This window comes from Puma concolor, chromosome B3 (assembly GCF_028749965.1).
Source record: "Puma concolor isolate L17-30 chromosome B3, mPumCon1.1.hap2, whole genome shotgun sequence".
NCBI classification, from domain to species: domain Eukaryota; kingdom Metazoa; phylum Chordata; class Mammalia; order Carnivora; family Felidae; genus Puma; species Puma concolor.
The window spans coordinates 93,674,047-93,690,427 of NC_141672.1; the positions used below are offsets into that span (position 1 = coordinate 93,674,047).

The 16,381-nt window shown below is 39.3% G+C and overlaps 1 protein-coding gene across 2 annotated transcripts in view; it reads right to left on the reverse strand.

The window, feature by feature from the left end:
• The window catches only part of FBN1 (fibrillin 1), a 234,571-nt gene that overhangs the window by 52,672 nt on the left and 165,518 nt on the right, over window positions 1-16,381 (reverse strand). For both annotated transcript variants that reach the window (XM_086710629.1, XM_025918911.2), the window contains 6 exons: window positions 7,528-7,650; window positions 7,262-7,384; window positions 5,988-6,113; window positions 3,851-3,973; window positions 1,929-2,051; window positions 1,464-1,628 (listed from right to left, as the gene is read on the reverse strand). In XM_086710629.1, coding sequence (XP_086566755.1) covers window positions 1,464-1,628; window positions 1,929-2,051; window positions 3,851-3,973; window positions 5,988-6,113; window positions 7,262-7,384; window positions 7,528-7,650 — 783 coding nt within the window. The remainder of the gene's footprint in view (window positions 1-1,463; window positions 1,629-1,928; window positions 2,052-3,850; window positions 3,974-5,987; window positions 6,114-7,261; window positions 7,385-7,527; window positions 7,651-16,381) is intronic.

Sequence of the window (16,381 nt, forward strand, 5' to 3'; positions counted from 1 at the left end):
GTGGACCTATTGCTTTACTAATAATTTTTTTTTAAGTTTGTTTGTTTGTTTATGAGTACAAGAAAGAGAATTCCAAGCAGGCTCCATGCTCCGTGTGGAGCCTGACACAGGGTTGGATCTCAGTAAACCTGTGAGACTATGACCTGAGCCAAAACCAAGAGTTTGCCACTTAACCAGCTGTGTCACCCAGGAACTCTGCTTTGCTAATCATTATTAATCAATAGAGCTGACTCCCCTACTTAAACACCTTGGTTTGCTTCTTTCAACGTCAATGAAATTAACTACCTCCCTCTTTCATTTTTCTCTTTCCTCCTCTTCCTCTAATCATACACTCTTTTTAAGTCTCCCTTTTCAGGTCACACCCTGCCTTCAAGGCCCAGGGAAAAAATGCACAAGGTCATCACCACCTCTGCCATTTCAGAACTGACTTCCCTTTCTGAAGAGAAGAAAGAAGGTGCCTGCTAAGCCTTCATCCCTGTGCTGAGTGCTTGACATGAATGACTTCTTTTAATTCTATGAGGCATTATATGAATGAGGAAGTTCAAGTCTTGCTAAGTAACTTGCCCAAAGTTACATCAGTGCCAAGTGATATAGAGTCCTAACTGGAGCGAGGAGTGCTCTTTCTCCTTCTCATGGCACTGTTTCTGTTCTTTCTTCCCTTATTGAGACCTACACTCAATTACAGCTTTTATGTTTGGGTCACACTTTGCTAGCTGTACACTTCTGGAGGGCAGAATCTAGTCTAATTCATCTTTGCACACTCAGAGTACACACTCTAGGTACCCAACAAATACTTTTAGAAAAAGTGAATAAATGAACCTTCCGCAGGGAAAGAATCCGTACCTATCCCAATATACACTGTTAGCAGCAGCATCAACCTTTGCCTAAGAAGCCACATCTGACTGAATCCTCATATAGGACCCACTTAGAAAAATGTGAAGCCTTTTCTATTTTTAGGAGACTTATTTATGTCCTTAAAATCACATTCTAAAGCTTTCTTTCAAGTAATACCATAAGAATAGAAATAACCTTCCCTTTCGTATTTACTTAACTAATCACTTTTCTTTTACCAGGGACCAAGGGTCTAACCTATCCTAGAGCTTTTGATAACTAGCCCACACATCTATCAATGTGTTCCTGGAAGGTAAGCAATATTATGTAAGTAACCTAGCCTGTAAAAATCTTCTTTAAAATAGCGCTATGTACTTTTCACTCACACAGAAATGAAATGTCACCTGCCTGCCCCACCTGCCCTTTTAGTACAAGCCAGCTGGGGACTCTTCTGACACCCAAATTGGGAATGGGGTCCCTCAATAGGGCTGAGAGGTTTGATCTCCTTTCCCTGACTAAAGACTAGAGACTGGAGGCAGCTGCCTCTTTCTGTAGCTTCTGTCCTGTGGATCTAGAAAGGAGAACCAGCCTGAGCAGGAATAATAATAATAAACAGGAGGATGTACACTTACATGTGTTCACAGGAGGGCACAGCTCACAAGGAGTACCCCAGGCTTTACCCAAAGAACAGCAGCAGGAAGCCTTGGAGACACCAACTCCAATTTCATTGCTACAGGCTGTATCTCCATTGTCTCCTCGAGGTCGAACATCCAGATAGCAATTTCCAGAGCGGGTATCTATTTACCATGTATAAACAAAAGAGTGTCAAGAATATTCTCTCTATGGGAGGGCTGGATATTGAAATCCATTTCAGAAACTGTTTAAACACTGCAATTTACTTTTACCACGAAACTAAGAAGTGCCCAAACACATATACTGGGAATTTACCTACAGAATAAAAAATAACTGAAAGTATAAATCAGATTTAGGCAATGTTTAAATTTTTATGGTATTACTTTTTTAAAAATTTGAGAATGGAATGTTCAATGCTGCTTTCAAAGTAAAAGTATACTCTCTAAAAAGTTTTAAGATCTTACCAACACAGCCAACTCGAGTTGGATTCAGCTCAAAGTCGGGTGGACAGTCACAGGTATAGCTGCCTGGAGTGTTGACACAGTTCCCACTGATACACGTGGTTGGATCCAGACATTCATTAACGTCTAAAACCACACAGCAAGGGGCACAATTATCAGCCAATGTGGGGCAGACGTCACCATACAACGGTAGCAGTGGATCTGGGTCTCCCAACAAGAATTTTAAGAGTTACTAGTTACATTACGCCTAGAAATACGGTCTTCCACTTCTGAAATAAAAACCCCTCAGGAAGGAAATATGTCATAGTCTTTGGTCTTTTTCCCCTGGAACACATTTAGCATTCAAATTTGTCATCAGGAGAAAATATAACTTTGGAACTAGGAAAAATATTCCAGTCAAGGTAACTGAAAGGAAAACACTACTGTGACCTCGGTCAACCAAAAATTCAGACACAGGTTTTAAGAAAATATATTTAATATGTGCGGCTTGTTATTTCATCAAATTAGAGCAAGATGTCCCAGGGAACCCTTAGGAGCAGGCAACTTCTGCTGCTTCCCCAACCGGGCACGCTCGCCTCGGTGCAGCTGAGTACAAGGCAGACACACGCACAAGGCTTAGTGTGCTTCCTCAAGCTTGCTAAGAGTCACTCTCCCATCATTGGTGCTGTGTGGAATATTTCCCTTTCAGTTTCTATTCCAAAAATATGTACAGACTTCCGGATTTAAGATGTGGGTTTTGGCAAATTCCACCTCGTGTAATCCTTTTGTCTGTTTTGAACACTGATGAAATACTTAAGAACAGACAAGCTGACTCAGAGAGAAGAGAACGGGAAATGAGGATACCTTTCTCCTTGGGTTTCCCTTCCAGCCTGCTGTGGACCTGGTAACCTTCCTGTAGGTGCCACTGCAGAAAATTCATTTGCTCAGATTGCATGTGAACTTGGAGGGACAGGGAAGACTAATAGAAATGAGGTCAGACAGAACGATGCTGATGGTAAGCTGGGGCACTGAGGAAGGCATATGGGCCATGGAGAGGCAACTTCCTGAGGCATGCTAGAGGCCTGGCTTGGTGTCATGAGTTTCCATCAAAACAAAACAAAACAAAACAAAACAAAACAAAACAAAACAAACACAACAAAAAACCAAAACAAAAAAGACAGAAGAATGCCTTTGGGAGGAATACCCTGGTCTAGATTTATTTCAGGGAGGTGGTCATGGTGGTGGTGGTGGTGGTCATAATCTGGAGAGCTACTGAATCACAGCTTGTTTAGGTAACTGGAAAAAAAATTTTTTCCCCCTGAAATCCTGGGCCTATCCAGAATGGAACATGTTTCCTCAATATCCTTGAATAGACCAGTGGCCCATGAAAGAGAATGCAGATGTCTTGCAAAGTCTTAACTCAGTGCAAAGGGAACCAAGTGACGGTCCACAGAGGGCCTATAGCTTTTCTAATTTTTTTTCTTATGTTCCCTGAGAGTCCCCTGCTCTACAAGAAAATGATCTACACACTAGAAATTGGTGGCTGCGCTCTCGGTATCACATTCTCTGGTGACCACGGACAGGCCACGATGGGAAGGAGTGGGTGTTACAAGGGAGAAGTGCCAGGAGAAGACTCATGATCCCAGTGCACGGCCTTCAAAAGGAACCCTTCTGAAAATGTGCCTAAGGAGAAAAGGAATGGCTGGGAGACCTTTCAGCCAGAGCACCCCTAGAACATTCTTCTATAGCCATGAACTTGACTGTGAGGCTATAAACTCTATTCCTTCAATCGTCTGCCACTCTTTCCTCTGCATCCTTACATGTACCCCGTTCCAGGAAATTAATTCTGTGACTCTGTGAATATTCTTGTGAGGTCCCAGTGATACCCCAAGAGCCAGGTCCTCAGGACACCTGGGAGCAGATTTCGATGGGAATGGACGTCTTACCTGTGCAGTTCCCGCCACTTCTGTCCAGTTCGTAGCCTATCTCGCACTCACAGCGGAACAGGCCGGGAAGGTTGTGGCAAGTTCCAAAAACACAGATGTTCGGAAGGGAGCACTCGTCGATATCTTGGGGAGGGATACAAAGGGGGAGAAATTATTATTATTATTATTATTATTATTATTATTATTATTATTTTGCTAAAGGAACTGCCCAGTGTCATTAGGCACCTCATGTTATCAAGAAAATGAAGACTGCTGGGGTGCCTGGGTGGCTAAGCATCTGACTCTTGGTCTCAGCTCGGGTCATGATCTCAAGGTTTGTGAGTTCAATCCCCGCATTGGGCTCTGCACTGATGGTGTAGAGCCTGCCTGGGATTCTGTCTCTCCCCCTCTCTGACCCCTCACCTGATTGTGCTCTCTTTCTCTCTCTCTCAAAATAAATAAATAAACTTAAAAAAAAGAAAAGAAAATGAAGACCACCTAACATCAATCCACATGCTTCTCCTAAAGCCTGTTAGATGATTTGCCAAGTGTAGTGATGCCTCTTACGTGAGAGCTCACTTTTTTCAGCCTCCATTACATGCCAAGCAGTAGGCTAAGCATTACATGTATATAATTTCTGGTCTTTCACATAGATCCATGTCATTTTTGTGAAGTAAAAGTCAAAAAGGCTACCTTAGACCAAATTCTTTTGTTGTTCTTATCTATACATTGTTTTTTATCATGGGTTATAAAATTTTACAGACCACAAAGGCTTTGTGGTAACTTTTGTAATCAGTTTTATAATCTTCTGTATCCCTAGTGCTATGTTGTGTGCTTGCTATTGTTGATGGAGATCCAAAACTGCAGACACTTCTTCCAGGCCTTGGTCCCCGCCTCACATTAATGTTCTGCGTGTGTAATTGACACACAGGCACATTATCAGCCTTGAGACTGGCTTTAAATAGCTATAACCACTCTGCAGGCAATGATTTATATTAAGAACAAACAAACAAACACAACCTTCCCTTATAGCATGAAAAGAAGCAAAACTTTGTGCCTATTTAGGTTACCAGAAGTGGCACAGTACCTGTTTTCCTTGGATGTTCAGAGTAACAAAAGTAAACAACGTATTAGGCACATTGTCAAGAGCATAATCTGGTTTCTTGCTTCAGAAGAATTTTATATCAAACTCTGCATATTTAATATAAACTGTATAAAGAACACCTAATGGTTCCATAACAAAGAAAAGTATTTACATAGAACTGTATGAGGGAATTAGTATACACGCCATAACTAAAGACTGATTTTGAGTTAATGTCCAATTACCAAGCAACAATTGTTAGTTATGACATTAATCAGGGTCTTGTTTAAACTTCTACTGTCAATGGTTATCATTTGTTTATTTCTACTGAAATCTTTTTAGTTCATGGTAGACACTAATTCTTGTCAGTGAGGGATAATGCACTTAGATTTGACAAGTGTGGGGAAAGAGAAGAGCCTTGTGTTTCCTAGTGGGTGCCAGCCTTAGCCAACAGGCTCCCAGGATTCTTCTTGTCTGACCAACACTCCTCAGAAAGACAGAGACTTGCACTGGGAGACAGCATGACATATAACATTATCCCTTACTGAATGGATTTGCAAAGGATTGTTCCATATTCACATGTATTAGATATTTAGAGACCATGTGAGACAAACCCAGTACATTATTCTACATATGGAGAAGATTATCTGCTATATTATTTTAAAGCTTTTATTTCTAGAAACCAAACCATAGCAGAGATTAAAAACATATTTAAAGAGAATCCTTCAAGAGGACATTATCAGGGCACTTTGAGCTCTTTCCCCCAGCAATGGGGATAAACAAGTCGCACTGAGTTAACCACACCTTGTTAGTGTCTCTCTCCTATGGCCAATGGGTATACTCGTGTAGACCATCTGGCCATGGTTGGCTGTGCAGCTTGTGGTCAGAAAGTTGAGATTTTCTCTGTACAAAGAGAAATCATCCAGCTGGAGACCTAATACCTCCACAAACTGAATTGACCAGCTTAGATGTGAAGCCAAAACACACCTCAGTTAAAAAAAAAAAAAATCAGGAATGTTTAAATAACCTCATCTTGTCAGGCTTTACAAGGGCCCCAGCAGCTTCCCCATCAGTTACCTTCACAGGCTTTCCCATCAGCACTGGGCACAAAGCCCATGTCACATTCACAGCGGTATCCTCCTGGGGCATTTAGGCACTGGCCATTGCCACACAGATTCAGATTCTCAGAGCACTCATCAAGATCTACAGCCAGAAAGAAACACAAGTTACTCTTCCTTAGTCAGGAGGTTCGTAGTTCCTCACATCTGACATTTTTTATCATTATCAACTTCCTGAGTATTGCAGTGTTTCATCAAATTTCTATGTGATACATTGAAACTCATTCTTTTTTCTCTTTTGAATGTTAGTATTGAATAGTCCATGAATATGGGGTTCAGATTCAGAATCTTGAATGCTAAATTGTCCCTAGTGATGTAAAATGAATAATAAGTCAAATGAATCATTCAAATTAAGGCTTTTTCAAGCAGGGTCACCCACATGAGGACACATCCATGACAGGAACTAACATGCCATGATTTGTACCTATTTCTTAGGTTTCAGACTCAGCTCAGATGGGCAGCAAAACACCTGGAACAGCAACTACAAAGGAAGCCAAACGTTCCTGTCTGCTTAATTTTGACTCAGTTTTGCTAATAACCACAGGCATTAAATATCAAGCACATGGACCATGTATGTCTGATATGTGAAACTTTGAATATTTTCTAAGAAGTAATGGAAGGTTTATGATGACAAAATTTCACTGAATTAGACATAAACAATTTCAAATATGCTAAAAATTTTCAATGAGTTGGAAAAATTCCAGGTAAATCACTGACTGGGCCTTAGTTTGTTTTATGTTTAAGTGATGTCCTGTGAGCAGAATGTTCGGGATATATTAATGCTTTCAAGTCATATGAAATGGATCTCAGTATCTTATTGAGATCTAGAACATCTGCATCCCTTCATACATAGCTTCGTACAGCAAGCTCACTCAGATTTGGTATAGGAACGAAGCCCACAGTGAGAAATAGGCACAAAAATATAAAGGCTAAGGATTATAAAAAGAAGCATAATTTTTTTTTAAAAAGTAATGACATCATTGCATACAATGATACCCATCAACTATATAACTGTATATATGTATGTATTTTTAGTAGCTTCTGAAGTCTCCCTAATGGACCTGGCTCCAAATTTCCATTCCACAGGCATGTAGTTTCACATAACTAATCTTTTCTATTAGAAGTTGTCTATAACTGACCCAAACTTCAGGAGAAAACCTGATGGTCTGAAAGCTGTGAAACACCTGGCTTCTCTGATTTCCATTTCCGCAGTTGTTCCCCACACAAGCCTACCTGTACAAGTGAAGCCATCGCCCGTGTATCCTTCTTTACAAAGGCAGCGGTAAGAGCCCATGGTATTCTTGCAGTCTGCATGTTGGCTGCACATGTGGGTTCCATTGGAGCATTCATCCAGATCTTATGGAAAAAAGTCACATCGTTACGAACAGAAAGCGTGACCTTTAAAGTCAATAGTATACAAATTTTTTACAGAATAAATATTTTCATGTTTATAGTCCAGGCAGCTCATGAGAAGCAACCGCTGCTGCTTTCCAACCCACCAGTGCACTTAATGCCATCTCCGATCCACCCGGGGCTGCAGCTACATTTGAAGCTTCCTGCCGTGTTGGTACATACAGCATGTCTGTCGCAGTTGTGTGCTCCAATTTCACATTCATTGATGTCTGGAAAAATAACCAGTGGTTTAAAAAAAAGTAGCACAAATGCCTTCTTGGTCTTTTAAATAACTCAGCAATGGCAACTAGCAACTTCAACAAGTGAGTCACTTTCACACAGTTGACTCACTTTCACACTTTCCACAGTATTATATAGATTGGTTTAGCATCATTGGTTTAGCATAGATCGGTTTCACACTTTCCACAGCATTATATAGATTGGTTTAGCACTTTCAACTTCAACAGTTGACTCACTTTCACACTTTCCACAGTATTATATAGATTGGTTTAGCATCCACATATATAACTGCATATATTGGACAGCTTTAAATTCCAATTTATAAAGAAAGAACAATATGATGCTACTTGCTATTATTAATTCTAAGTATCTTCCATTATTTTAATGTGTCCAGTCATCGCAAAACAAAATGAACCTCTTTCAAGTTGAAGACTTTAAAAAGTGGTTTGCCTAACATTCTATGGTATCAACACTCATGGTCACATGTTTCTATTTCCGATATTTTTATTAAATCAACTATAAAGTAACGGTGCACATTGTCTTCATATCTTGTACAAAGGAATACAATGTTGTTGGCATACTAGAAAACTTTTTCACTCAAATACTATGTATTAAATATATTTTATTCTCAAATGGAATTACTGTATTATTTAATTATGCTTTATTTCTATAAAAGTTTTACTTCAGGTATTGCTAATTCAAGCATTAGCAGAGAATTTTCCTTAAGGCAGTGAGTGAACCATCTTTCCTCTCGCTTCTTAGAGTTCTAGCAGGTTGGAGACCCAAGCCTTCTTGTATATTTCATGTAAAATTCAAATCAATCCAATGCAGATTTTTCTGTAAAAGGAGTACCAGATTAAGGTCATATTACTGTTAAAAAGAGACAACAGGATTAAAATGGAGTCACTTGTGCTAAGCCATGCCATATCAGCAAACCGTGGCTTAATAACTAACTTAACTGCAGCCTCTCCCAGGAATGAAACCTTTAACCAGTCAACCTGGAGTTACCTGGTTAGCACTAATGAGGTAATCTACCTGATAGAACTCTTTCTGTCCCCATAGAAAGGTGACCTTGCCTGAAACCATCTGCTCCTTCCTTGTTTCTATCTCCCTTTACACCCAAAAAAAAGTCTTCCATTTTGTACAGCTCCTTGGGGCTCCTTTGTATTTGCTAGATGGGATGCTGCTGAATGAGTAAATTGTGGAATAAAGCCAATAAGACCTTTAAATTTTATTCAGTTGCATTTCTTTTTTTAACATGACTAAAAGACTCCAAATTCTTGAAAGTTCTCCATTCTCCAAAATCCATTTCCAAATTTAGCCAAGACGGATTCTATAATATAAAAGTGCTATAAAATGTAAAGTGAAATGTTATTTTTCTGTGATATTGTGATTTATAAGAAATAAACCTTGGTCTTTATCCCTGTTTCTGGCACAGAGCTCCTAAAACTCTTGGAATTACCTAGTGATGAGAGCACAAAGGTGTATTTTGTTACATTTATGAGGTAAATTTTGGACTTCACCTAAGCATGGAGTTTGTTGCCAGGAGAATCAACCATGTGATTAGAGGGTTAGAACTTCCAGTTTCACCCCTGACCCCCATGGGAGAGAGGCTGGGGTTGAATCAATGGCCAATGACCAACGATTTGATCAATTATGCCTATGTAACAAAGCCTCCAATAAAACCCAAAAAGATGGGTTCAGATGCCTATGTAATGAAGCCTCCAATAAAACCCCAACAGCTTCTGGATTGGTGAATATGTGGAGATTCAAGGAGAATGGCTTGCTCAGAGAGGGCCTCGAAGTTCCACACCTCTGCCCCCTACCTAGCTCTATGCATCCCTTCTGTCTGGCTGTTCCTGAGTTATATTCTTTTATAATACACTGGTGATCTAGCAAGTAAGCGGAGTTCTGTGATGGGATAGAGGGGTGTTGGGAGCCTTTAATTTGTAGGACTAATAGACAGTAGTTCAAAAGCATAGGTAACAAGCTGGACATGTGATTGGCATGTGAAATGAGGACAGTCTTGTGTAACTGAGCCCTTAAACTGTGGCATCTTTCACTATTTCCAGGTAGATATTGTCAGAACGGAGTTGAATTTTAAGACACCCTATTGGTGATCAGAATTGAAATTGGTACCAGTATCCTTACTCCCCAAACTAAATCCATTATGAAGGACAGGTACTTAACCTTATAACAACTTTTTCGTTAACTAAGAGTAAGAATTCCTAAGTAGGGATACTACGACTCTATATGGAAACCAACATCTAACTTAGGTCAAGAGGGATAGTTTTGGCATGTGAAATGTTACAAGAATTTTCAGTGATCATTTGAAAAGGGGCATGAAAAAGAAACTGGGCAAGCAACTTGTGTTTACCCTTTGTTTACTTAAGAAGCCCAATTAAATGATTTGAAAGTGTTTGGAAACACGCTGTTTGCCAAATGTTCCCTCTGAAGCCCTGAAATGATCCTGAGATCTTTGGCTTCTTCATAACTTCTAGAGCAAACACAAAATAAAATAGTGACATTTTTTCCTACAAAAATATTTTGTGATATCACTAATGATCATAAAATGAAAACATGCCTGGAAGAAAGTTCTGACAATTAGAATGTATTGTATGGGTGAATTTTAATGTAACCTTGGCAGCCACATGAGCCTATCGAGTTATTAAAGCGGGTCAAGGCAGGCACATACCAGGGAGCTTTAGACTTGTGACTGGAAGCTTTAACCAACTGAATAATTGAGCAGGGCACATTCCAAGGAAATGAGGAGGAAGGCCAGCCCAGGGATAATAGTGGTAAGTTTGCACGAGAAATCAAGAAAGTAAGCCTGACCTGAGGGCTCCCAAATGGGACCATTAACACTTCTTTCTTCCTCAGGTAAAAATCACTTCCCTCAGCGTTAATGACCTTTTGCAGAGTCCTGTCTTCATTTCCCTTCTTTGTCATAATCTCTTTTGAGTTAGGTAGAAACAACGAGTTTCAATTGCCTAAGTATGGAAGCTTCTAAATGTTATAAAATTAAGGAATTTTCCAAGTAGAAAGAACTCAGAATTTGACTTTCCGAATTCTCAGTTTCTCAGAGGAGGTACAGTTGGTCCCCAAGAACATGGGGACTTTCAAGGGCCCCAAGGTCAGTAAATGGTATAGCCAGAACCACGTAGAACTTATTTTCCCTGTCTCCTGCTTGGCACTCTTTTGCCTGGACCACAGCAGTATAATCGAGCTGATTTATTTGGTTACATAAGGACTTTATTCTAAGCCCCGCTTCATGGAGTTTTCAAAATCTTGGTGAGTATTAACAGACTTCCAGAAATTTTCACAAATATTTTCTACTTAGTATAATTTTCAGAGATGATCATAGCTTGTAAATCTAGTAATTCTCTAACCTTTTTCTAATTACCAAATTCCAACTTTCTAATTACCAAAGGTTTTCATATGGGTTTTTTGCTTTCTCTATTTAATCTTGCAATTCAGAAAGTTACCATTTCTTTTAAAAGGAGTCTCCCACCCTTTTTAAATCATTAATAATATGCTAATATAAATTTCTTTTTCCTTTAAATGTTTATTTTTGAGAGATAGAGAATGCAAGCAGGGGAGGGGTAGAGACAGAAGGAGATACAGAATCCCGAGCAGGCTCCGTGCTGTTAGTGCAGAGCCTGACATGGGGCTCACAATCCCACGAAACCATGAGATCATGACCTGAGCTGAAATCAAGAGTCAGATGCTTAACCAACTGAGCCACCCATATGCTACTGTAAATTTCTAATTCGAGAAAATGCATGCAGTTTTACTGCAATGTTTTCAAGGTGAAAAGAAATTCTATTTGTAAGAAGCCATGTATCATAGGCTTTAGGATACTAGGAGAAATGATAACTCAGGAGCCAATATTCAATTCTTCATTTTGTGAATATTTGTTTAAGTCATTATCTCAACGACTTACTCTTAACAAGTAACAAGTGAATTAGAAAGAGTTGGTCAGGGGCGCTGGTTCAGTTAAGCATCTGACTCTTGACTTTGGCTCAGGTTATGATCTCACGGTTTGTGAGTTCAAGCCCTGGGTCGGGCTCTGTGCTGACAGCAAGGAGCCTACTTGGGATTCTCTCTCTCTCTCTCTCTCTCTCTCTCTCTCTCTCTCTCTCTCTCTACACTCACCTTCCCCCTCCCCCACTCACACATGCATGCTCTTTCACTCTCTCTCAAAGTAAATAAATAAACAAAAAGAAAAGAAAAAGTTGGTCATAAAGTGTAAAGGCATCCTTGAGTAAAATGTCTTTGCATGTGTATGTATGTGCACATGTACTATTGCCAGCTATTATTTATTAATTATTCCCATGGCAGACTTGTGCCTAAGACTATACCTCATTATAAAAGCAAACAGAAGAAGAAACTGACCCATAAGGAAAACAAACAAACAAAATGCTGTATTCAAACATCTACTCTTCAATAATGGTAAGGAAACATAGCACATGCTTGCCAAGAACGTCTCTTTCTGTACAAATGCTCTCTTTCCCCCACAAGTTTGCTCCAGACAGAAAATTCCTTTTTTAAGATTAAGAATAAGCACAAGCCAAGAAAAGCAAGGAAATGCAAATTTAGGGCTGACACTGCAATGTCCTTAACCCCACCAAAGTTCCCTCACAAAGACTCAAAGGTTCTACTTGCATGGCTGTCTTGATAGGCAAGGGTGTGGTCTAAGCAGACCCCATGCACAGGTTCTGGGTGTGTTCCACTGACATTCGAGTAAGGGCTTTGTGCTCTCCTCTACTCTGGCCTCCTCTGACAGTCTTACAAGGAGACACTGTATCACCCACACACACACCTGCCCTCTTGCCTTCTGGCCATCACTCACAGTGGAGCTGGCACACTGTGAGATCTCCTTGGCTGGGCATTGGGGAAGAGGACATTGGAATAAATGGAGAGGCCAAACATGAAGGCTACTTGGATTTCTCTATTTGGATCCAAATTTGAGCCAAGACTATTTAACTGAACACCCACAGAGTTTTCACAGGCTGACAGCCAGTAGAGGACAATTAGCAGTGATAAGAAGAGCTGGGAGGAAATGGGCACAAATTCTCACCGAGTCCTGATGGTTTTGAAGAATATGATTCTCTGTCATGGACTAAGACCCATGAGCAACATTTCTCATGTGAAAAGAAGCAGAGTGTTTGAGAAATGGAATTACCCAGATATGCTGCTATTTTAACTGAAAACAATTCTTCTGATCTTAATGGTATGCTTGTTCACTGACTGAGTGAACACAGGATGGGAAGTAGGTTCTCAGAAGTTCATTATTGAAAGCAGGGACCCACTAGGGCTGGCACTTAGCATCAACTTAGCTCTTCTTCCAATTTATTGTCTAATTACAATTATATGGAATGAACAGAAGAAGCCTGGCATGTGGGCCACAAAAACTATAATCCAGCCCCCTTAAGCTAGGGATAGAAGAGCATGTTCTAGATTTTAAGCAAATGTACATTCTCCCTCCATTAAATAGAACATTCCCCTCAGTGATACCCATGATTTGAACAAAGCTTAAGGAGAAAAAAGAAACCCTTAACATCTGTGTGGGCTGGGAATGTAAGTCAGTGGGTGGATTCTCAACACTGCTAAAGTGATTGGGAGAAAAAACATGTTTATTTGTTAAAATGGAAACAATCAGTAACGACAAGGGAGCTGAAATATTTAGACAAAGCTGTAATGGAACCCAGAGGACGTTTTTTTTTTCAGTTCTCATGAAACAAAGTTCTTCCCTATGAAATAGCATACATATTTTTATAATTCCTCTACAGGGTACTCATTTATACACACACACACACACACATACATACACTTATTAGGAGTATACACATTGTATGTATGTCTACATATTATATATGTACAAAAATACATTTACACTTATTATCAAAAACCTTGTCCCAGGTTTGTTCTTCACTGTTAGTTGTGCTGTGTCTTGCTTATCCCATTAGGCAAGATACATATCTCTATTTACATTAGTTGCCTGGGACATTATAAACACTTGTCTTTAACATGACTGTCACCAAGGTAACCTGGTGGTATTCTAAGTTGGGAGTGACACTAATTTTAAACTAAAAGCAGGCTAATAGAGCCCTAGTTACATGGGATTAAAAATACATTTTGGCTCAGATTTTTTAAGACTTGTGTTTAAGTACAGCAAACTTGCTGTCAATTCCGGTTTGTGCAAGTCATTTCCAATCAAATGTGATACCATTGGTTGAATAACGGTATTTACAGAGGACCTCTTTTTTTCCCCTTCCCGATGCACCCTCTCTTTCTGTACCTTGCTAAAAGGGTGCTGATGCAAGAGGAATGCTTGTGTAACTACAGAGCACCTTGAGCTGTTCAGGCCCACACACCAGCGGAAGAGCTAGCCAGTAAATTCCAGAGTCGTACTACTTTACATGAGGCTATCATGTGCCATGAGGCTATGATACGGAAGTGGCTGTGAAACTCGTCTTCTCTCTACGGTGCTGGCTGGGTTTTATGAAATTGAGAAGTCCTTTGGGGCTACAATTTAAAAGTAGGGTGATGCTGGCCCTTAGAAAAGAATGGAGTATTTCTTGAACTTCAAATCTAGGTTTCTGGTCATGTCATTTTACTACAAGACTGCTGTTCTTTTTTTTTTTTTTTTTAATTTTTTTTAATGTTTTATTTATTTTTGAGACAGAGACAGAACATGAGCAGGGGAGGGGCAGAGAGACAGGGAGACACAGAATCCGAAGCCAGCTCCGGGCTCTGAGATATCAGCACAGAGCCTGACGCGGGGCTCGAACTCACAGACCGTGAGATCATGACCTGAGCCGAAGTCGGACGCCCAACCGACTGAGCCACCCAGGTGCCCCAAGACTGCTGTTCTTAATGTCAAACTGGTGTCACTGGTGTCCTCTCATCTAACACGGGGTACGTGGCTCTCATTACAACAGTGCAGACTCAGTTATGAAAAACAAGACTTTTAATATACACAGTAAGATTTCCCTTCTCTAAACTGGTCTCAAGCATGTATCAGTAAATAGTAGTACAGAACTTTGTTGAACTACTGTTATTAAAGACATGTTATGTCTTTAATTAAAATGGCTTCTAGACATTGTGTCTGTACGTCTCATTTTACAATGACAACAATAGCCACTATTTATTCAGCAGCTACTGTATGCCAAGCACTGTGCCAAGGGCATTATATACATTATATCTCATTTACCTGAATTGATATTAACAGTGCATGAAAATTTTAGCTTTCATCACGGTGACAGGCCTGAAAAAATCAGCCTCTGTACGTGCGTATCTTAGCTGGAATTTGGAGCATGAAATTCTACAGATCCTTTTCTTACAGGGAATGCAGACTGTCCCGTTAGATTAACTTTCTCCTAGCCTCTCAGTTCTTTGGGCTGAATTTCAGGGAGTTCAACTGAACCAACAAGGGTATTGGCCTCTATTACGTAAAATGCAATATGGAACTATCTTACCTTCCTTCCCCTTCATTAGTGCCAGACCACCACTCCTTATCTCAAGTCCTATATTTATCCTGAAAGCTAACAATAAAGCATGAACCACAGACACACTGAGCTAAGCATCATCTGTACCCCAGAGACCAGTCGTTGAGATTTTAAACACTGTGCCATTTATTAGAATGGACCCATAGTCATGCTTCGTATGAAGAGTAATATAGTGAGCATGAAGGCATTCTAGCTTCATGCTTCTTTTTATAATTTGGCTAGAACCTGTCATTTTTGAACTAATAGTAATATTATTGGCATTATCTTGTATATCTATAAATTTGAAACTTAGCATTATTGGACAGTTTGGAATGTTAATAAATATCTTTGCAAACTTTCTTAAGAAAATGTTGATATAATTAAGAAAAGGACATTTACCACATTGCCAATGTACAAATATTTTAATGTTCGTTTCAAGTCACAGGGGCTTGCCAAAATGGCTTTTGGAATCAAAGTCTGTTATTTGTAAAGAAATTATGCCATTACCTAATTCAAGCTCACCATGATCTCCATTATGTTTTAAATTATGTTATATCCCATAATCTGTTATATTACCATAAGTAACTATAGTAAAACATTATTATATTATTCCACATACTTACCATCATGTCCTCTAATTTGAAAACACCAACTAAACACTTAAAAACAATATCATCTACACAGAGTGACTTCTTTTACCTTGATGTTTAATAAAATAATCTCCTACAAATGTTCTGAAAAGGTTTTCTTATGAGCTATTGGTATTAGGCAAACAAAAATTACAAACGGTTTAATTATCACGTCTTAAGATTTGCTAAGTCCAAGGAACTATTTGGGGTAAAGCAACTTAGCACATCAAAAGCCCACTAATTAAATGAAGTGGAAGACTGATGGGAATTGATGAAATATATGAATTGTAGGATGTTTCTTTAAAAAATAATTTCAGTTATAAAACCTTAAATGAAATGTTGACAAGGGTGGCTTGCTTTAATAAAGGGATAGGAATGTTTAGTAATTAGCATGTTAACTATAAAATATAAAAATGTGATTTTTAACCTCATAAAAATTTGGTATTTATAGTGTTATAGTGGTAATTCATTCAATATGCCTTTTTCCACAGGTAAAGGAAAAAACTTCAGTGTAGATCTGATCTAAAGTATAACAAGTTTCAAAGAAGGGGAGGGTAAGCTAATGAAAAATGTTATATAAATGCTTTATAATGCAATTAAAA